At 37.5% G+C, this 24,143-nt stretch overlaps 1 protein-coding gene across 2 annotated transcripts; it reads left to right on the top strand.

The window, feature by feature from the left end:
- Positions 1 to 336: 336 nt before the first annotated feature.
- LOC306875736 (zinc finger protein Helios-like) lies at positions 337 to 23,283 on the top strand. 2 transcript variants are annotated; one of them, XM_079426446.1, is made up of 8 exons: positions 337 to 497; positions 3,540 to 3,588; positions 8,617 to 8,721; positions 12,326 to 12,520; positions 14,730 to 14,897; positions 19,274 to 19,411; positions 20,053 to 20,181; positions 21,295 to 23,283. In XM_079426446.1, exons 2-8 carry the CDS (start codon positions 3,555 to 3,557, stop codon positions 22,020 to 22,022), a joined length of 1,497 nt encoding a protein of 498 aa, XP_079282572.1. In that variant the 5' UTR covers positions 337 to 497; positions 3,540 to 3,554; the 3' UTR covers positions 22,023 to 23,283. The 2 variants fall into 2 exon arrangements, with proteins under 2 accessions (XP_079282572.1, XP_079282573.1); XM_079426447.1 differs by having other exon boundaries at positions 373 to 497; positions 12,326 to 12,508; positions 21,295 to 23,277.
- Positions 23,284 to 24,143: the final 860 nt, after the last annotated feature.

The following is a 24,143-nucleotide window of genomic DNA, read 5'->3' as shown; positions in this document are numbered from 1 at the left end:
AGGTGGAAATATTGGGCTCTAAGCCTGTTGTAGGCAGTTCCCATCATTTCCTTATTTATGGCTTAATTCCCTTGGAACCGGTGGATCCAGTTGAGTATTCGCCCCAGCCTGACATCGATTGAACCAGGTGTTGAACAGGCACAGGTTTCACTTCACTGTCAAAGCAGTTTCAGATCAGAGGAAGAAATCTAATACCGCTTAGACGCGTGTGAAATGGAAAAGCTGACGGGCTTGTTCGGCGCAAAGGAAGTCACCAACATATACAAACCCAAGCTTGCTTCCTAACTTTTTTTCTTTTTTTTTTTTCGTTTTGGTGCAAGATCGTCCCCTGTTTGTGACCAATATGAACTCCAGTTGAACATGACAGTCATCAGAGGACTTCATCATCACAGTAGAGACTGAAAAGCCTCTGTCATTGGAAATTATCGACTGTTTTTACGCAAGGATTTCTTTGGACACTTATTTGCGTTTTCACAGGGGGGAGACCAAACAAAAAGGTAAACGTTTCATTTTTGTAATTTTTTCTTTTTTTATTGTTAATACCTCGTAGAGTCTAGTGGTTCAATTAAAGTCCGGAAAGACATTTTTCTATATTAATGCTTATAGTTTATTACCTTTTTTGCCATTGTGTATTAATTCTGCCACATAGCTAAAGTGACACATGTATATCTTCATTAATATCCGTTTAAGGGTTAATGATGTGACGCTAATTTTTGTCTGATCTAATAACTTCATCAGCCCTTCTCGAGTACACAAACTCTACAATGAACATGTCTTAAAGTCATTTTGATATTTTTTATTTCTATTTTTTATCTTTATTCTTGTGGGGCTTGAAGTAAAAAATGTCTAGATAGTGTAACTGTTCGGAGATTGTGGAAAATAAGTAAATAAATAAAAAAGTGTCATTACCGTTCTTGAAACTGTTAGTGTCTTTAGCTTGGTAGTCTTTTATTAGTATTTATTTATTTATTTATTTATTATTAAAAACAGTCAATTTTGAGATCATTAATAAAAAATGTAATATTAGTATTTCAAAACGTCAGTGTGGCATGACCAACATGCAGGAAGCCATTTTGTTTTCATGTGACAACCATAAACCAGAGACCCCTGGAGACCCTCATGACTGTGTGATGATTTTTTTTTCTTCATATATTTTGGCCTTTTTATGAAGATATTTTATTTTGTTTAGGTCAAATAGACTAACCCTAAAAAAAATAAAAAAAGTCTTGATGTTCCAACATTTGATATTTTTTCTATTTTGACTTTAGTTTTAAATGTTATAACGCGTCAGTGAAAATAATGATAATGTGGTGTAGAAAAGTATTTGAGAAGTTCTTACTTGATGGTTATACCACATGACAATTTTAGAGTCATAAAATTGAATTCTTCATATGATTAATGATATTAATGTGTATAACCAGCATGAATCCAAAGATTACATTTCTAAGAACAAAGTGCATGTGGTTTGCATTCAATTTTGAACAGTTCTCTTTTTTATCATTTCGGACATCCTTATTCGTTATTGACCCATATAGCACATATAACTTGCATTATATCTCAAAGGAGTTCAATTAGGAATTATTTTTTAACTAGGAAAGAGATATTACTTGTATGTTGACTGTTCATATTGAGGAATTAATAGGGGTCGGCAGTGTTATACTGTAGTGCTGGATGAAGGCTGTGCGCCGTGATCAGTGTGTATGCTGGGGGCCCCTGGAGAAGCGCGGCACCATACATTAAGGCCAACTTCACTCCTAATGCTTTGCATGACTTGTTGTTTAGTGCATTTAATTTGAGGCCTACTTTCTTCTTCTAATCTGGTTGAATTTCCATATCAAGGAGCTGTAATTTGTGTCTTGTTTATTCCAGAAACTTTGATCTGGGTCAGAGTATCCAGGTGCACTTTTGTGTAATGTCAGATTATTCGTCGTGATTTATGGAATTTCAGGGAGGATGGTTCTTGATATTGTGTGATTCCTTACTTTATGAGGGATGATTGTGTAGCAAAAAGCTAAATTTATAGTTTACTGATTTATCAGTTTTTAATATTATATGTGCACATTATAGTTAATAATGCTTTTAAGTCCGTGCATTTCCACAGATCATTATGTAAGAGTGCAGGGCAGAGAAATTATTTTATTATTCTATTAATCAAACAGTTATTTTCTGTCTTGTGCATTTGCTTAGATTTTTTAATCATCTGCGATTTAATGAAGCACACCAGTGAATGTGTTTACTCAGTATTAAACTACTTAAGTGGGTTACTTGATATTAACTTAATAGATTTAGAAATACTATGTTTCAGCGAACTTTTGTTTGTACAAATACTAATGTCAGTGCTTTAAATCATAATTCGTTGTTAAACATTTTAAAGTTGTTAAAAAACAAAAAAATCACATTTCTTTCCAAACCTGACCCAGTGCTTATAAATGTCCTACTCTCTGGTATAGAGGTTCTGTAAGGATTATTTGGGTCTAGGTCAAGACATTATATTTTTGCAGATGTGCATGGAGCCATTTTTGCACTTTCTATTTATGTACAAAACACAAGCAGCGTGCAGCAGCTCTTATTTATGATACTTATTTATGATATTTCTCATTTTATGTGTCATCACTAATGAAAATTGCATTCCTCCCAGTCCATTCTAGAATATTAAACAGTAAACGCTTGTTAATGCTGTGATCTGCTGTCTTTGTAATATTTAGATTTTTTTTTTTTTTTTTGTAAATGATTATTTCTTATGACTGCTCTAATATAAGCCTTAGATTATTTTTTTTAGTTTACTTAAATTAAAGCTGTATAAGTTATAGAATATGTTATATCGTGGTGAAACGTGTTTTTGTCCAGCAGTGAGGTTGGTTTAAAATGATCTGATGGACGATATACATCAGATGAGGCAATACTGATTTCCGCAGCTTACTTGCTCTGTCCAAGCATTTACTTTTAGACTTATATTTCAATAGAAGGACCTGAAACTCAGTGAAAACATGTCAATTTTCACACTTTGCATGCATCTTTTTTTTGCCTAACCAGGAAGTTGTCACTTCCCTAATACTTCACAAGACAATACAGAAATGCTTTATATAAAATGCATTTAACTTTTTAGAGTATGCATGGCAGTAATAGAGTAATAGACAGTTGCATTCAGTTCAGAAAAGCTCAAATTTGTGACAGAAAAGTGCAATTCGTACATTCGTGTATTTCTGCACAGCAGCTTGTTTATGTTCCAGACATACTGGTTTGCAGATTTGGAAATGAAAAAAATATTACAAAAACTGTCGATATTGAACGCCTAGTGTTTGTAGCTTGGTGTTATATAATTTAAGAGGCAAAACTGAACTAAGCAGTTTATATTATTAAAATCAAATTATTATATAATTTCTTGGTCACTCATTTGTTTTTAAAATATCCTCTTGTTCTACATTAAATTTCACTAGATGTTCACTGTAATCATTAAAAGAAACCTGTGCCAGTAAAGTTTGTCAAATGTCCATTTACAGAATCATTCATCTAATTAATAACTCATCTTGATTTTACAGTTCTGCCCCCAGAATATGGACATGGAGGCGTCAAATGGCTATATTGCAAGTAAGTACGATTTTTTTGCATATGGCCATATTCAAGAAATATATTTTTAACACATAAATGCATGTATTTTTGAGGGATTTTATGCTTGTCAGGTTCATTCAAAAGTGTTTTTTAAACATTTTCTAGTAAAAAAAAAGGTGTCTTCAGAGAGTGTTCTTTATGAATTATGTCTATTGCATTGATTTATTTATTTTTTTTGTTAAAATTTTTCCTTAGTGTTGCTTACTGTAGAATTATTTTTTATAGGAGAGTTAATTGGAGACATTGAAATATAAATAATAGCACAGTAGTAGTTTTACTGTAATCAATCAGAGCACACACAGACCTAAAATAGTCAAGCAGTTCCGCCATCACAGTGATTTTATCATGTCACCTGCTTCTCTCATGCTGGGTTTGTGTATAGCACACACTTCATTAGGTTTAGACTTGAGCGTATAGGTAATTGTCATTTTGCTCTGGCTTCTGAAAATGAGCTTCACATATTTGGATCAGGGTTTATCGAGGAATGCTTTCGGTTTGGATAGCCTGGTCATCTAAAAGCTTAACTTTTTTACATTGTAGATATAATTTGTTGCTTTATTTTGCATGTATATTGATTTATTTTAGACATGCTATCTAAATCCAGCAGCACTGTGGGAGTTTTTCTGCAGCTGTAAAGCCAGTTCTGCTTTATGAATATGTGCAGTAGTCAAGCACACTAGCTGCCCCCAAGATCCCGTTCAAAAGCTAACTCTTGGCTCCTCTTGAGATTTGTTATCTGGACGGAGCTTCAGTACCAGGTGCACAGTGGTACCTTCAAGCCCGTTAACTCCCCCGGCAGATTCCCTCAGATGGAACATGCAGATAAAACGTCCCTCACCTAAAAGTTCTTGCAGGTGTCTTGGAAAATGAATGGTTTACAGTTTAACTTGGTTCCATGCACTTTTAAAGGCTTCTTCCTTTCTTAAAGGGCTTATTATATTTAAAAGCATGATTGAATGCCGATCCACACCTTGTTTTTGAATAGCATTATTAACTCTTTAGAGTAAAAGATAACAATATTTACATAATTTACACAGTTCCTTACTTTCTTACTAAAACCACTTAGTGATAGTTTTCCAAATTTGGGAATACTTGAACAGCAGCTTGGTTTCCGTTTGCTAAAAAAGAGAGCCTTAAGTTTGTCCATCTCAGATCACAGGCTAATACTTCAGCTTTTTGTACAGTAAACTGCTATTGATATGCTAATAAGACCTTGTCCCCTTCAACTTGTCCTTTTATACAAGAGCAATTCAGTGGTGGCAGGTGGTGAGGAGCGTGAGTGGGAATGTGTTTTGTGTTTGATGTGAAAGGATGGTTTGGAGGTGTGTGGACGGACAGGATAAACCTGATCCACTCTCGAACTTTAGCATCTACAACATGCCACAACCAATCACTCTCTTTCCTGGGAGAAGCGATCCTGTTAAAGACTCTAGTATCGGCACTCTGGCACAGAACCTGCCTCCAAACTCCACCCCCAGTACTGGAATAGAGCCGGCGGCAACCATGATGCACAAATCACTTCAATGTTATATCAGCCATTGAGTTTAATGATACAATTTGCATAGTAACCCAATCCTATGCATAACCAGCTCGATTTCAAACAGTTTGTGGATAACTATGCAAAGAAATTGTGCTTGTTTGTCTTCCTCCTGAACTTAAAGTCAACATGAAATCCAAACTGACCATATTCATATGTATTATTTGTCTTATGATTCATAGGTGCATGAAAAAACTTTTCATAATTTTAAATTATTTTCAGTATTCAACATCCACGTTTTGTGCTTCTACCAATACCTGATGAATACAAATCTTTTTTTGTTTTGTTTTTGTTTTTTTCTCACTGAATATCCAGTTTCACTGTAAAATCATTATAGAAGTCACACATGTTGCGTTTCACATTGACTTGAAGCCGTGGGCCACTATTAAAAACACCCCCAATTATTTTCCTCATCGATCCACTAAAAAAAGCGCATGGAACAGTCCATTCTGTAGGTTGCTGTTTGATTGATATACACACAGCCTTAGCGAATGAGTGAATCGGGATCTGATTCTGACTCAGCAGTGGCACAGGCCAGACCTGTAGTCACTCCAGTAGTCTCCAAAGGGCCTACGGATTTTCAGCATGCATCACTACACGGGGGAAGATGGTAGCCTTATTAATATAAACTGTATGCTGTAGGCCGTCATTACAAGAGAGCTCTCGGCCCATCAACAATCATATGTGTGGGAATGTCAGTGTGATTTGTAGAACAAATTAAACAAAGTGGAATCATTGCAAAACTGTGAAAGCCATATATTAATGTGCGTCAGAGATTGTTCATATGATAGCAGAGCCTAGAACAGACTGCAAGACTGCATAATTGGGAAGCTGGACCCAGAAAGGGAACCAAATATAACATTTTTTGCATAATTTATAATATACTATCAATCAGAAGTCAGTAAGATATTTTTTAAAGAAATTAATACTTTTATTCAGCAAGGATGCTATAAATTGATCAAAAGTTGCAAATGATTTCTCTTTCATATAAATTCTGTTATTTTAAGCATTCTTTTTATCAGGGTTTCCGCAAAAACATTAGGCAAGACAACTGTTTTCAACATTGATAATACTGATAAATGTTTCTTGAGCAGCAAATCAGCATATTAGAATGATTTCTGAAGGATTATGTGACACTGAAGATAGGAGTAATGATGTTGAAAATTAATTAAATTTTTAAAAAATATTGCAATTAAATGATGTTATTTTAAATTGTAATAATATTTAGTAATATAACTGTTTTACTATATTTTTGACAGAAGAAACTACGTATACTAGGTACTATGAATTCATCTAAAGGCAAGTTTTAAAGACAAACTTTAAGTCTTTAAACACGTACAGGGCAATAAGTTTCAGTCTTGTAGTGTGCGCTTGGCACTGGAAATGATATTTATCATGGTTCAGTTTAGATGTGGGATAAGAGAGCGGTTTCAGTCACTACTGTACAAGAGTTTAATTTACTATCACAGATCTCTTTTCCTGAGAACCTTTCTCAGGGCAGGAGGCCATCAGACACAGCGCTTTGTTATGGAAAATCCTCCCCTCGGCCGTCACTCAAATCGGAGTGGCTGCTTGTTTCCTGTTGCCAAGGGACTGCCGGTTACCTGAGATTTCCCTCAACCCCGGCACCGTAACCGGAGACGGGCTTTGGGATTGTGTCATTGGCTGCGTCTCCCTGAGTTGCTCTCCCTGTCAGAATGACAGTGTCTGTCTGCCAGCATGACAGCACAGATATCTGTCGCCTGATATACCTCAAAGGCCCTCATTTACTGATTCATTTACTTTAGTCACAAAATGTAAAACTTTTATAGGGCATGAAAGTTAAAATAGTTTGGGGATTGAAAAAGGACCTGTTGATTCACAAGAACAACACAGGCAAATTAATCATTAAAAATATCTTGAATACTGTTTTAAATCCCTATGGCAGACTGACTCTGCAACCCAACAAACCTGTTTGAAGGAGGGACTTAGTACACTGGTTAGAGATATAACAGCCAGCTTAACTATGACATCCAAGGTACTTTCCAGTCATAAACACGGAGTTCAAGGAACGATCTAAGCCGCAATACCGCCCTTGGTGGCTGTGTGTATGCATAATGCAAGCATTAAGAGCCATCTAATGTCGGTTGCCGTTGTATTGAGTGTTTGTCTCTGAAGGGGTCAGTGGGTAACGGGATCAGGGAGCAGGAATCGCTCCCCCTGAGTGGACGCACTGAAGCCATATTATTTCCCGAAGCCGGTGCGCGGCGGGTGCAGAGAGATGAGGAAATCCAATCTGAATCTTAAGGATGTGGTTGAAAGCTTAACAAGCTCTCCCCACATGAGATGATGGCACACCGTCTCTGTAAACTGAAGTGTTGAGCTGGTCACTGACCCTAGAGAAATTTCAGCTCCGGTAACAGAGACGGGTGCTATTAAAAGCAGTTAGTGTATACAGTACCTGAAAACTGGATACTGTATGTTGCTTTCCTTGACCAATTTATCAACTAGTATTATGGAGGCTCAAGGAACATTTTAGATGGATATCTATTTAGAGGATTCATATGTACAGAAAGTGAATATGAGCAGTTGTTGTGTTAATTAATCAGTCGAGTTGATTCAGTCATTTTATTAAATAAATAATATTTTAAATTTTAACTTATATTTTGAGTCAAATAAACATATTTATCTATGATAGACATAATGATATAAATAAATATGTATAATTTATTTAATTCATTTAAATGGACCACAGCATATTTGAAAATCATTTTTAATTAACTGTGAAATTATATAAATTACATAAATATATGTATATGCATTATTACATGTCAGGTCTATATAATAATATAATTAAAAATATTCAGTTCAATAAATCAGTTAATTTTTTTTTTTTTACATTTTAGGTGGTATATTTGAGTTGTATGATAGAGTAAACAAAGAGTGTTAAGAAGCAGACTGCAGTAGGAAGTAGATTTGAGTTTTAAACAGAAGGCTATATTATTTTTACTTAATCTTTCTTTTAGATGATATAGTCCCAGATGTGTAAAAAATAAAATTCTTTCATGAGTGATATACAATATACAGTGACTAGTTGAACATGTGAACTACTTCATTTCAGTTGCTATATTGTGTAGAACACTGTATTAACCAATCAGCATCTTAGACCAGAACTATAATAGAGTTTTGATCTGTAAATAAATTGCTGTAAAAAAGTATAATAACCAGTATTCAGCAGAAAGTTTTACAGATGAAAGTGTTTTTGAGTAATAAATGACAGTAAGAAATAAATCTAGAAGAGTTTTTGTTGCAGTTATCCTTTATTCAGTTTCTTCTTTTACTGATAATCTCCAAGTGCAGCGGTTATGAAAGATGTTCCTTGAACTGTCTGCTTGTATAGAACTGAGTTCAGAGCTGTATTTAGCTACAATAGCTGTGCTGCCTGGAGCAAAGCGATGTCCTCAGTGCACTTGTTTCTGTCTGTCTCCTAGGTAACGGCGACTGCTCTCCCAGGAAGGAGGACTCGAGAATGCTGGTGGACCTGTCGACCAGCACACCCAATGGCCAACGTTCCCAAAGTCCTGATTCCCCAGCTGGTGAGTCTTCTAACGAGTCCACTCCCAGCAATACCTGTTCTCATTTGACTTTCTTAGATGTGGTGCATTGATTAGATTATCTTAAAGGGATAGTTCACCCAAAATGACATTTCTATTATCATGTAACCCACTTGCCCTCATGCACTCTCAGACAAAAGCATTACCTTACAAAAGCTACAAGGTACAAAAGCTAAAAGTTTCTCTTTAAAAGTACCATTTAAGGTACCAATATGTACCATTTAGACCTTTGTGACAGCTTTGTACCTTTTTTTTCCCGGGGAATGTGTTATTCTGATACTGTATGACATTCTTTCTTTTCGTGTAACACAAAAGAGCATGAAAAAAGAGAAAAGGAGCATTTATGAAATGTCTTAAATGTAGTCCATATGGCTAAATCTAATGTCTTCTAAATCATATAATATCATAATGTGAGGAAAAGCACAAAATGTCAGCTATTATTCGATGAAAACCTCTCTCACAAACGCACCAAGGAGAGCTAAAGCAGAAGTAAAGATCTGTTTTACAAGTGCATTGTTCTTTTGACTCAGATTTGTAAAGGAATCACTGATTCAGTTCATAAAAGGAAGGATTTGTTAATTTGAATCAACTCATTGACTCATTGTGATTCAATTGAAGCAGTTGTCATGTCAACAACTTACTAAGAGAGGAAGATTATCAGTAAATGCTGAATTTCTATATGAATTTTAATATGGCTTCAGAACATTTGAGATATAGCACACAAGTTATATTTACAATAGTTTAGTGCTTTTACATCCTTTTTTAAAACTTGAAATAAGAGAGCAAATGTTGACAGAATTGTCATTTTTGGTTAACTATCCCTTTAGCCTTAGAATAAGAAGTACAGTATCTCACTTTCTATTGCAAAATATCTGAAAAAGGAGAAATTAGTGAGCATCAGCTCGCAAGGGACAGAGGAAGGACCTTTATCTTGAAGTATAAAAAATAGAAGTTGAAGCTTGATCTACGATACGACGGGATAGGCCCAGTCTGTGACATGTCCCTTCCTCAAAATCAACTGCTGGTATGATGGAGGGCTTGTCAGCATGAGCTTGCAAACTGAGAAAAGGGAAGCGCTCGCCGATGAAGGATGGAGGTGCAGACCATGATCCCAGATGGAGATGGAGATAATTTATTGGTCATGTTGCAGAGGACGTTGAGAAACATGTTATTGGGTAAAGTCTAATCTACACATTTGGTTTAGTTCATCCAGTGCTTGCACTCGGAGGCGGAGGGATGCGCAGATTCGATTATATCATTCTGTGGAGAAATTATTTAAAGCCTTTTGCCAGAAGAACTTTCTGCAAAGGTGAAATTTTAATAGAAAGAGACCTGACGCATTATTTATGCATCTGACTATGTCGGTTTACTCTGCTTTTGTCATGTGAGCCTGTTAGCCGCTGGCTCGGGTGTATGTATCCTCAGCACTGAGTGCGTTTTGTTCTCATTCACCTCCTTTGATCAGTTGATGATGAGAATGCTAAAGGATTCTGTATGTTGTCCCGGCAACCATTTCAAGTTCACTCAGCTGCAGCCATCATAGACACTCCATAACTTGTATGCTAGAGCTGTTTTCTGAGGTCAGTGATTGACAGCATGCACGTAGAAATTGGAAAAAACATACGTCTCGTCACATTAAGGTAACGGCATGCGATTGTGATGTGTTGACAAGATTGCACCACATTTGCTGTGGGTATAGAGCAAGTGCACCGAGGCTTGGCACTCTTATTGCAAGTCATACATGTTTCTTTGAAAGTGAAGATCTCTTGTGCAATATTTAGCAAGTACACTTGTAATACTTCGTTGGAAGTGCCACCGGGTGAAGTGAGGGTTATCGTAGTGGCACTGCCACACAGCACTTATCTTTCAAAAGCTCTGTGAACCTGCATGTTATAAACAGTGTGTAAACAGTTCCTAAACTTAGATATTCAAACAGATGCTTGATATATTTGACAGTAATTTTAGTCTGTGTATAGCTTTACTCATAAGGGATTTTCTAAACTGATTCAAATGGGATGGGGGTCTTATTAGTTGACACCAGGGTGAGAATGTGTATTGGATAAGGGCTTTTCAGTAGGTCATGTGCTGTAAGATTTGTCATTTTTAAAAATGTTTTAATTTCCATTTTTATATACCAATTATACCTAAATATTTTTGGAATAATTAAGATTTCTATATTATAATTAGCATATATAGTTTGGAATAATTAAGCTTTTTGAAAGAAGTCTTTTATGCTCACCAAGGCTGCATTTATTTGATCAAAAGTAGAGTAAAAACTGTAATGTGAAATATAATTAGAATTTAAATAAGATGTTTTCTTTTTTAATATATTAAAAGATGTAATTTATTCCTGTGATGGTAAAGATGAAGAATAGAATAGAATAGAATAGAATATGATTACGGGATGAATTAATTGAGTTTACCTCACACTCAGACTGATCAGACTTTCCATATTGAATAGATTTTTTTTCTACATTCAATAAGATGAGTACTTGAGTCACCAGCTGTTAGAGCTACAAGTTGGCAAAAAGGAGAAAATCCATAATAAGGTTGCACTAGGGAGCACAACGACAAATTTAGCCTTACTTAAAGTATTCAAAGGTCAATATAATCAGAAGAAGTCTAAAACAATGGGTAATTTGCTTTGTATTTTTGTAACCAAGATTGCTTGAGGAAAAAATGCTGTTCTGACAGATCACAAAGCATGTTTGTGAAACACATTTTCCTCCTCAAGGCAAACGAGTCCCATCCGAATAGTGTTTATGAGTGATATTGCTCTGTTGTGAGTGTTTGTGAAGACTGGGAGCTGCTGACCTTTTTTTAGGGGGATCAGAGAGATTTCAGTCATACTCGCAGACTGTGACTCAAATCTAGTGAAGCAGCAGAGCTGTTTGCCTGAGGGACTACACTCACACGGACGGGAAAGACGGAGGTGACTCAAAGCTTATTCTCAAACTCTCGCCCAGAGATTAAACTCATGGTGAAATTACAAACAGGTTTGTCAGGATGGCGTAGAAAGCTGCCTGCTCTTTTTCCACCTGTCGTGAAACCTGGAGCGTGTGCGTGGTTGAGACGGAAAACTTGAGGGCCGGGCTGTCGCGTGTTTACGTGTCGCTATGTGTTTATACGTCCCTTTGCATGTCTATTTTTGTCACGCTCTGTGTGTCTGCTCGTGTGGGTGGCCTCCCTGGAGGTGCTCGACAGCCTGCGTGCTGCGATAAATGGAGAGGCCCTCTCAGTCCAGACCAAAGCGCTGGCCTACCTCCTTTACACTGTCTCCCACTGTCAGTCATGTAGAACTCCACCTGCCCACCGTTTGCCTCGCTACCCTAGAGACTACAGCTGCGTCTGCCTTTTTTTTCCTGTTTGCTGTCATCCCGATGCTGTTATTGTGTTGGAGGACAGATTTCTTGGTCACTGTGCTGTCATAGTAACCAGTGATTTCAAAAGAGTTGCAATTCACACTTCAGTTCTTGATCATGTGTATGGAAACTACTGTAGCGCATCCAGTGGGCGATGAAGTCTGACTTTTGTGTTTTGTAGTGTGTAAAAAAACTTGTTTAAAAGCTTGAATGTTTTCTTACAGCACACACAATCAAACAAGAGGAATGTACTGAGGAGGAGACAGAGAGAAGGCCGGATGAGGTGGGACACAGCGGTGAAGAAGGCTCTGGATTAGAGGAGCCCATGATTGACAGCCCAAATAACTTACAAGATGCTGGGCCAGGAACAGAAGTGCAGAGTGAGACGGGGATAAGACTGCCAAATGGTAAATATAATGGTAAATATATTTATAAATTATATATAAAATACTTTTTTTCCAAATGTGTTTGTGTGTTACACACACACACACACACACACACACATATATATAAAGCCTGGACATGGGAACGTTCTAAAGTGGATATATTTCTTCTAGGATTGATCTCATCTAAAAAATTCTTCAGCTAAGTATTGGTCTTTGTGAGGACTTGAGCAACTCAACATATATTATCATAATCATAAAATGACAGAAAAGTTATGGAAAAGTCAGAGAATTAATAAAAGGTGTGGTTACCCTAAATAACATGAACGTTTAAAAGAAAGTAGATATTTGTATCGATTTATAAAAGATAAATATATTTATATTTTATAAAAGAAAAAACAATTATATAAGGCACTATAATCCAATGATGATTTGCCTAAATTCATTGTGACACTTCTCAAGTAAGTTTCGACAGAACACATTTCACTGACTTCCCATTAAAATAGCAAAACTCTTTCATGACCAAGGCTTGTCAATCATGCGTTCTTACTTTTTTCAGTGTTAAAAGGGTGTGGAGCGGGTAGCTGTTCTGTAAGAAGACAATAGTTAAGACTAGGAATTATTGTCAGGGAGAACATCCCAAGAATCCTCCACAACCTGTTCCCAAGCCCAGGGCTGACGTTGATACTACCAGACAACACGCTAACATGACAGGGTCATGTTTCACTTTTCCAGGTTTTCATCTCCGCTCACAATGAGAAAACGTTTAACTAAATAAGCCACGGCAACATCCCAACCCTCACCGTGGGGTTAGAGAAACTGATGGCTGAAATTTGCGTGTCCATCAGATGTGTGTTTAATAGTCAACGACTATATTTAGAGCAGGTGCTCACACAGCAGGTCTAATACATGAGTAATCCAATTAATTCAACATAATTGGGTTTCACAATCAGTAAAACCTGAAAATTGTGTACAATAGATTTTGCATACTTATCATAGCTGTGAAAGATATTTTTTAGATCCGTAGGAGTGCTCATTTGGTGGCAATGGCAATGATGGCGGTCACATGGTCTCATTTACGTAATACTATTTTTAACGGACAGCAAATGCATGGTATTCTGTGGTGCTAGTAGAGCTGGGTGATACATTTAAAAATAATATAGAATTTTTTTTTTTTAATTTCTGCTGATATTATTATGTATTTGTGTAAATGTGTTTATATTTGCTTAAGAATGGTTTAATACGGGTAACGTTCAAGACATGCCTTCATCATAATTTTTATTTATTATTAAATGAACATGCACTACCATTCAAAATTGTGGTCCAGTAAGATTTTTTTTTAAATATTTTTGAGAGAATCTTATGTTCACAAAGACTACATTTATTTTAGCAAAAATACAGTGAAAACAATCATTTTGGGAAATATTATTACGCCTTAACATACATGTTTTCTGTGTTAATATATTTAACATTTATTCCTGTGAGGACAAAGCTGAATTTTCAGCAGTCATTTCTCAAGTATTTAGCGTCGCATAATCCTTCAGACATCAAAATATGCTTATTTGATGCTCAAAAAACATTTCTTATTATTTCAAAAGAGCAGCTTTTATTTAAAATAGAAATCTTGTAATATTGTAGCTGTCTTTACAGTCATGTTTGATCAATGTAATGTACATCATTGCTATAAAATATTATTTCTTTTAAAAAAACTTTTGAATGGTACTGTATGTCATCAAATTTAAATTAATTTATATATATCAATATAAACAGCAGTATGTACATACGCAAATGTTTTGAGATTTTTTGTCAGTTTTTATTGTGTGATGATAAATGACTGTGATGATAAATGTGTTTTGAATCGATTCATTGAATCGGACAGTTTGAACAAATTTGTGAAAATGAATCAAACTCCATATTTAAGATATGCATACATTTTAGTTTCAGAAATGAGTTTATGGTTGTATGCATTTAAACTAAGAGTGAGTGATGGTGCAAATGAGTCATTTAAAGAGACTGATTCATATAAATACACTTTACAAATCTTACACCATTTTTTCCACCGAAGTTTATATCAAAGCCACTATTGAAAAGTTGCTTCATTTTATATTTTTATATTCAATATATCGTCCAACCTCTAGTGGAAACAGCGGTCCCTGCATGTGCTGTGTGGTGAACAGTCTATATAAAGACAGCTACGCTGAAAACACTCTCTTGTTCATGACTCTGTTCATCCTCTGTCCATCAGGTGACCGGCCGTTCCAGTGTAACCAGTGTGGGGTTTCATTCACTCAAAAGGGCAACCTACTGAGGCACGTCAAACTCCACACGGGAGAGAAGCCCTTCAAATGCCCGTTCTGCAGCTACGCTTGCCGGCGCCGCGACGCCCTGACTGGACATCTGCGCACACACTCAGGTCAGGCTCCCACAACTCTATGCAATTGCTACAAGAAGACACACGTATGGGTTGGTAGTGCGGTATTAATGTGTGTCGTAGCCTACAAAACGATTGCGGTTCTGTGACCACAGCTGACATGCTCTGGAAAAACCGAGCAGAGCTGTCCTGTCCTGTCCTGAGGGACGTGTATAGAGAAGCCTAGCAAACACTGCGGTTAGGCCACCTAGGACATACTGCTGTGTTGCCTGCAAGTCTTGCACTTCACCAAAGGAAATGCTCTCTGTCAACCAAAGGGAAGTGTCGCTTTGGTGAAGCATCACTCTCTAACCCACTTTCATATCAACCCACCATCAGTTGTCTAGTCCTCATCGTTGAAGATCCGGGTCATATGATACGATCAGCCCTCGGCTCGGGACTTCACTCAGGGACGGCTTGGTTCAAATGCACAGGGAGAGCAGGAGCAACCTATCACTCTCATCGTGCTTTGCTGCCTTTCTTCGTCTTTTGTCATTTCCTGTTTTGCAGCTCTAATCACAGCGCAGGGATAGCGCAGTTTTTAGGCCAGGCAGTTGACGTCTGTGGTGTCCTGTTTTTGTGGGCAGAATTGATGAAATAATTCTTAAAGACATAGCTACATTTCGGTTTCACATATGCGCTGATGGGCACAGGTTTTCTAGGGCTGATGACCACCATGTGTTTTTGTTCACACAACTGAATCTCTATTCCTCATGATACTGTGTTAAAAACCATCTGATCTAAATATTTGAAAGTAGTCCTTTGATCTTCAAATTGATACAACTGCATATTACATACACTCCCGTTTTCGTTTCATTTTTTGATTAAAATACTGTTAAAACAGTAATATTGTGAGATATTTTTACAGTTCACTATTTTAATATAATAAAGCTGAGTTTTCAGCAGCCATTACTCCAGGCTTCAGTGTCACATGATCCTTCAGAAATCATTACCATATGCTGATTTTGGTAGTTTAAAAAACGTCATTTATTTCAGATATAATATTTTGTAACACACTATAAATGTCACTTTTGATCAGTTTAATTCGTCATTACTGAAAAACATGTAAAGAAATGTAAGAATACAGTCTTGCTGACCACAAACTTTTTAATGGTAAATTGTGCCAAAGCATGAATTTCTTTACAAAACATCCAAACAAAAACTTCCATTTGTCTTATTTCATAGCTGTGATGACTTTACTATTATTCAATCATTGTCATGATATAGAACGAGTAGGTGTATCCAGCCCGGTAGTATAGATTCTCGATCATTTAATAACTATGCAAAATTTGTGGTGTGTGTGTGTGTTGTGGTCTATCATATTGATATCAAATGTCAGTGCGAGAACTTTTACCACCAAAGCCTACGCACCAAACTACCTCTGCATATAAACATTTGTGGCTGATGAGAGTCATTAACTCATTTGCACATCCTTTTCTAAAGGCATTGTAAGGAGATGCCACAAGAAAGCTTTGTTGTACCACAGTGTGAGATGTGTAGTTGTTGCTGGAGTCATTGTAAGGAGTAACCCAAACAGCAACGTCGTCAGGGGCAGTCTCGCCCTTTTTGCCATAAGTCCATCCCTGGTCCTCGGTGACCGTCCGTCTTCCTGCCAGCAACCTCAGTTGGAGCGGATTGTAGTGACTTAGCAGGTCTGATGGCTTCTTGTGCAACGGGCGCCACATGAAAGGCCCTTTCTTCTCTGGCCTTTGGCAACAGGAGGATCGGTGGCAAACAGCCCAGGAAATTTAAGTTAAGAGGGAGTAAAAACGTGCAAAACATTGGCAATCTGATCGTTGACAAACGGCTGTCGCTGGAATCCATATGCATGCACGCAGACCACAAACATGATCTAAAAGATGAAACTGAAACAGCATATGTTGCACCACAGTTTTAGGCGTGTCATAATGCTATTGACTTTGCCTTGGGTTGCTTTGGCTGTTTTTGGCAGTTTAGTAAAATAAGAAACGTGAGGTGAGTGGCCAACGTTTGATTGGATGCTTTAAGCTGGGTGCGTGTTTAACTACCAGTTGAGTAAGTCGAGCACTTTTGCTGATGCTCTACAATTGATAGGCATTTACTTGAAATGAAATGTCATCCTCATCTCACTGTTTCCTGTTTTCAACCCGAATGGATGCGGTTTAGAGGGCTTTAATGCAGCACTATGTGCATGAATTTGCATTTGAATAATGCTTAGACAGGGATTTTTTTTTTCTGATTCATCCAAACTTTGCTACAGGAACTCATAAGGTTTTGAACAGCTGCTATTAATCGATGAAGCAGCTTGTTGCGTTTCTTTCGGACCGTATGAGTTTGCATCTTTCTCTTCGTCGCGTATTAGCGTGAATGCCTGTCCCAGACTTTTGCAGTTTGCAGGTGTTTTTGACAGTTCATTGAACCAAACAATTCAGTTCTCTTTTTTTTCCATTTATAGTGTAGATTTGTCAGTGTGGATGCACTATATCCTCTGTATGTCTGCTCCAAACCATTTCTCATGTGCTGTTATGCACACACCTAAATTTTTAAAGCCTCGGGTTTATTAGAAATATTGAAAGTGTGACAAAAAATGTCACTTTCAGAGCTGTCTCATCAGGTGAAACTGTTTCCAATACAGTCCCCCACTGACATATAAAGACCCAAAAATGATTGACGTGTAGATGTCTGCCCTAGATCCCTTGATTACCTGACATTTACACAATGGCATAAAGACCATGTTTATGAAAGACTATTTATAATAATAATAAGCAAATTTAGTCATTTTTCACAGTTCATGTGAATGCCATATAAGCATATATATTAATATTTTTATTTTATTTTATATATTTTAATTTTATTCCAATATTATATATTCTAATATTATAAATTGTTAATCGTGTGTATGAAGAAAATGTATTATATGAATCTTGGTAAATAATATTAAATACTGTTATTGTAAAACAATATTTTATTTTATTTATAAAAAAAATGTCTATGAATAACAAAGACAATTTTATTTTATATTATTTATTTAAATATAACTAAATATTAAATATATTTATTTAATATTTAGTTATATAATAATATTTAATATTTATGCAATATAATATTTAATATTTAAAATTTGTAATATTTTTGTTTATGAATAAAATACAGTTGATATATTATTTTTATATTGTTAATGTTTATATATATATATATATATATATATATATATATATATATATAATTTGTTTTATTTTATTTTAGCTTAGTTACACTATAAACAATTTCAACCCACTCAATCTGAAATGTCAGTGATCTAATGTGTATAATACATTGTCATCCAGGCAAACCAAAGCTATGTTTTCTGTTGCTGTAATCCATCCTTTTCCACAGAAGTGACAGGGCCTCCATTGTTTTACATGCTTTCTACATGTGAAAGGTCACTTCACAGCATCTCAGTCAGTAGCTCTCACTTTCACTGTTTGCTTCAGGCTGAAAGCACTATGGCGCTTACCGAAAAGTGTAGGTTTTCTTTTTTACAATTGGCACACTTTACAGGTAATCCCACAGGCTTGCTAGTAACAGGTGTGAATTTTCATTATGTTCTCACGTGCAGTAAGAGACTGGTTAACTGCATTCATACAGCGTGACTCAATTCACTAGGCTGTTATGTTTCACTGCCACGCTCTTAATGAATAATTCTGAAAGTCCCTTTTACCAGAGGATTGACCACAGAGCTGAAAGCAGCCCCTGTCTCAAATTCAATTAGGTTTTTAGCTGACATAACAGAACAGAGCAGACGTAATGGTGGGCTATGTTCCGATTTGATACCGATGAGTGAATGAGAAAAATATGACAGATAAATGAATGACTCAACCAATTGATGAATGAAGCTCGGAATGAATCAATGAACAAATCATTCCATTAGCTATTGGAAAACTCACATCTGTTTCTGGAGGCTAAGCATCGTCCTCCTCCTACTCTCCTCTGCCCACGACGGAAGGACAAGGTTCTTGTTCCTTTTGCTTCTTTCTTTGGGAGGATCTGTCCCGCATTATCGCCCTTGCACTGACCTAATCTTAGTGGAACTGACTGTGAATCACTTCACACCTTATCCGGCTGAGAAGAAACACTCACTTCATTTCTGTTTATTGTTCAAAGAGACTTTCCAAGTCATTGCTCGTGGTGCCAATCACAGTTCGATGACAATAAAACAACATCAACTACTACTACTATAGTTCGTAATTCTATGGAGTAAACCCCCTCACCGTGTTGTAGTGGTTGCATCATCACAAAAATCTGGCTGTGCCCACTTTCTCGCTTACTCAGTTGGAGACCGAAACTCATTTGTGTGAGCGGTCTGAATGAGTTATTTTACATCTTAATACTTATTTTTCTGCTCTTTGATGTCTTTTTAGTGGGCAAACCACACAAGTGTAACTACTGTGGGCGGAGCTACAAGCAGCGCACGTCATTGGAGGAGCACAAAGAACGGTGTCATAATTACTTGCAGAGTGTCGGCATGGACTCCGCCTCCAATCCTGGCCCATATCCAGGTGAGTGGCTCATGACTTCATTGAGAATCTAAGATGATGTTTTTCCGCCTCATTGATCTAATGTTATGCTGACTTCCACAATGGTGTTCCACAAGCTGGTCTATTTCTTGGAAACAGAATAATATTAATTACTAACATAGAATTGCTATCAATTTGTGGGGTACATTTTGTTTACACCAAGTGGTCAAGGTTTTGTTGGTTAGCATGGTTAGTCCCTGTGTTATCTAGTGTTATTGTGAAATTGTTACGGTGTTGGATGACACAATGGTGTTCCACAAGCTAGTATGTTTCTTAGAAACAAAATAAATATGAATTACCTACATCTAATGGCTACTTTAATCCTTTATGGGGTACATTTTGTTGACACCAAGGGGGTTTTCTGGTTAGCATGGTTAGCCTCTACTGGTAGTTTGGTCCGAACCACACCATCTGACAGCAAGAAGCTTTTTTCTCCATTTAAACTCACTCAAACTAATCATTCTAGATAAAATCAGCATAGTCTTGACAGTTCCAGAGAATTTGTGGCTCAAAACAACCTGGCTGCAAAACTTTGCAATTTGTGGGAATGATAACGAATAGTTTTCTCCAGGTATTATGGACCAGCTTTGTTGATATGCTGAATCATTTTTTAATTTTCCCAGGGGAGTTACCAAAGGATCAGAGGCAGCTGGAGGCCGCTGGGATGGCGGCTTTCGACCGGCCTCCTGTAATTGAAAGACTGCAGGGGAATGTGGGTAAACGGAAGAGCACCACGCCACAGAAGTTTGTGGGTAAGTGTCACCTCAGCAGTAAATGTGGTTGAATCTACTGTATGCAACACACTGATCTTCAAAGTTCTAGCGGTGCTAACGAACGCAGGCAGGTCACATGGCGCAAGAAACATGTTCAATCTCACAAATAAAATCCTTGTATGTGCATAGTGCAAAATGGATGTGCTGTCTACGTTGTTTAAAATCAGGTAACGATTCACGGCCAAAATGGGCCTCTGAGTTGGGTCCAAAAATGCTAAAAAGAAAGCTTATCTCAAGTGCATCTATCTGATTATTTGATATATTACTTTTCCATTGCTTAATCAATATTTCATAAATTACTTCCACAATAATACACAAAAAAGAGTACCTTCTACTTTTTGTAGGAGCAACAGTAATTGTGTCAGGCAAATAGGGCTGGGTTTTGAAAATTAGGCACAAGCTATAATATGTTTAATTCAGAAAGTCTTACAAATAAAGACAATGGCTTATTTAAATACAGCACATTACTATTTCAGAGCATTTAGCGCCTGGTTAAACTGGATTGCTGGTGGTTTGTGAGTAACATGCAGGTTTTGGAGCTGAAATACCACATGCAACCGTTTAGTCAACACTGAGTTTCCACATGAAGGAAGAGAGAGCAGAACTACATTTCAAAAACTATAGAGATAGTTCATTTGTCATGGAAGATCTCTTAAAAGAGATAAAATATATGCAAAGTAGCACAACTTTATCAGAGACATTAAACATTATTTGAAATTAAACTCATTACATGCGTTGTAATGACAATATCTGCAGAAATCAAACTAAGTATTAAAGTGAAAGAGAGAGAGAAAAAAGTTTGAGTAGGAGTTGTTGTTTTTTTCATTCTGTGGTTTTTGCACACCTGTAACTTTGCCATTGCTTTTACTGACTACACCAGAGCAGTTTACCGCATCCATATTATGCAGGGGTTAAATTTTCTCACTTCAGTCTCCAAACGGGGCTTTCCATCATTAATGCAACAAAACCCTAGTAACAGTGCTTTAAATGCACTTTTTACAGTTAATTGCAAGGTTAGTCTATTTTTTTTATCATAATGGAAAGTACTTTGGGGCTGTTCCTAATGTATCTTTTATTTCATTGTCTGTTAAGGTGAGAAAATGGTTCGCTATTCGTACCCCGAGCTGAGCTATGAAATGGGCCCTAAGTATGAGAAGGAAACTGAGGTGATGCATGCCCAATTGATGGACCACTCCATTACCAATGCCATCAACTACTTGGGCGCCGACTCCATGAGGCCTGTGATCCATCACCCATCCCTCTCCATGGCCGAAGTGCTGCCTATGGTGAACCCGCTCTTCCATCCGATGTACCCGCTTGGGCCCCGCATGGACCGTCCCAGCAGTCGCGAGCCTACGTCTCTGCCCCACCCGAACCCAGAGTTTCCGCACCCAACCAATGGTGCGATCTCCTTGGTCAGGCCCAAGAATCCTCAATCGGCCCGAGACGAGTCCCCGTGCAACAGCGGACAGGATTCGGCCGATTCGGCTCGGAGCAGTCCCCGAGACAAGCTCGGTGGGGCCGGGCCCAGGACGAGATCCAGCCCGGGGTTTGGCCGGGCAGAGGAAGGCAGGGCGATCGATGCCGTCCGCGTCGCCGCCAGGGACAGCGTCCGCGTCTTCAGCCGCGAAGGCCAGGAGCTGAGGGTGTTCCAGTGCGAACACTGCCGCGTCCTGTTCCTGGACCACGTCATGTACACCATCCACATGGGCTGCCACGGTTACAGAGACCCGCTCGAGTGCAACATCTGCGGCCACTGCAGCAAAGACCGGTACGAGTTCTCCTCGCACATCGTCCGCGGAGAACACACCTTTCGTTAAGAATCCCACGCACTCGCGCAGTCAGTTTACTGCCGAAGCATTATGTGAGCACCGATCGGCAGATATATGAAGGTTTGGGTCCAATAGAAAGTTTTCATGTTGGAGCTGTTTGAAGATTTTTGTTCTGGGTGAGGGGATGAGTATGTTTATGTTATGAATGTTTTTAGTTTTAAAGTTATTTTTAATTTTTTCACCCCACACAGTTTATTGTTGCATATGTACTGAACCTTCCTACAGAGCAGCTATGTGTTATCTAAAGTTGTGAAGTTCTTTCTCTTTTTTTGTCATCTGTATTACCTCGATGCATGCTGTCATTCTGTTTATGGACCTTGATCAATATTACAGGTAAACCGAGCAACCAGAGGACCACTGGAGAACTAAACCGCTTAATTTTGCAAACAAAAAAGACTTTAATTCATAGCTTCTTGCTGCTGTGGCTTCTTAGTGCCTTGCTAATGTTTCGAACGGCACAATTTTGCCTTTTATGGAGTGTTTTGTAACTTTTTAGCGTCTATTCTTATCGCTCGCTCCCTTTCGATGAAGTTCCGGGGCGTATGAGCTGAAGCTTCAGTAATCGTGCTAAAGTCCTCATGTCGGTGCTATTCTAGTTTCACAAAAGCAGTCCTGTAGGGTGGCACAAATCTTTTAGACACATTTTAATGAAGTGTTGATGACAATCCAGCTCGTGTCTCGTAGATTTTAATGGGAGACTTAAGGACAGATGAGTTTTTATGCTGTGTTTAGCTGCTGTTGCACACTTACTTCCATCTCTTGCGTTCTTATGCACTTCGCTGAAAACAGCACTGCGACATGCCTTGATAAACCTGTTTTTGCACTATTAGCTTGAGGCCTTGGGTGAAAATATGCTAGTTCCATGCTATTGATAAAGCAAACAAAGGTCAGTGTGTAGTTTAGCTAGTATATTGTCATCTGTGATTCAACAGGGAACAAGTCTGCACCTATATTAACATGCTTTAACAACAGGGTTGCCATACTTTGGATTGAAATCTGTGGATTTCATTCAGCCTTCAGACCAAATGCCTCATTATTAATGCCTCGTTAAATACAACTCCTCTGACTGTCTTCAGTGTTAACTCAATTTTTATTTTATTTTTTGGCCCACACATGGACCTACACTATGTGTTTTATATTGAGCTTTCTAAGAGCTAAGATCTGAAATATGCACTTACATACACTGCATAGACTCTGGTTAGCTAATACATTTTATCATTTAAGTAACCTTTGCACAATGACAATTGACAAAAAACAATCTGCCGGGTAACAGAACAAGGCAGGTCTTTAGAATGAAACAACAACTTTTATAGATTAGACGATTGCCATGGAGATTTCATCAACCCGACTGCACAAGAGCTTTAGTAGATAAAACGTGGTTTATTAATCAGACAATGTTTCGCCCCCAGAACTATTTTCCCATACTTGATGCAGAAACTTTTTTCACATTCTTTTCAGGGCATTGAAATCAGTCATATGTAGACTGTTTTGAATGTTCACGTAGCCGTTCATTCTCCTTTCCTGTTTCTCTTCCCTTCTTTCTTTTTTCTTTACTCAATGTTGATGAATATTTACATCGAGCATTCTGTAGCACAACCATAAATCCAGCTTTAATCAATGCATACGGCTTAAAGTGTACAACCGCAGCCTTCACGACGTTCAGAACCTCCCTTGCACATTTGTTGGGCTTTTATGTCAGCGCTAAAAGAGCCTTACATCACTATCAGACTTTGTTGTACCTATTGTTTTTTAAAGCTTTGCTTTTGTCTTTCCTGCTTTGAGAAAAACTCCAAAAAAACTGTGAATATGCCCTTTAAACTTTATGAGGAAAAAAGACTTAAAAGGCACAACAGCACTCATAGAAATGCATTCATAATGTTTGAACACATCATTTTATTGTTCTTTAAAATATAGCTTTGCCTTTTTACACTTCCAAAAGATGTCACAAATCTCACACACATACCGCCTGAAACATTTTGAAGAATTGTATTTGTTCTTGTGAAGCATGAATATCTTTATGCATTTTAGATAGTTTTTTTGTTTGGATTGGATTAGTGTCACATGCAGGCATGCTATTGAATGTGCTCCACAATTCCAGGGCATTTTATA

The sequence above is a fragment of the Barbus barbus genome (assembly GCF_936440315.1).
Source record: "Barbus barbus genome assembly, chromosome: 10".
NCBI classification, from domain to species: Eukaryota; Metazoa; Chordata; class Actinopteri; order Cypriniformes; family Cyprinidae; genus Barbus; species Barbus barbus.
Note: the sequence above shows the minus strand (reverse complement) of the source record. Positions and strands in the feature narration are given on the sequence as shown.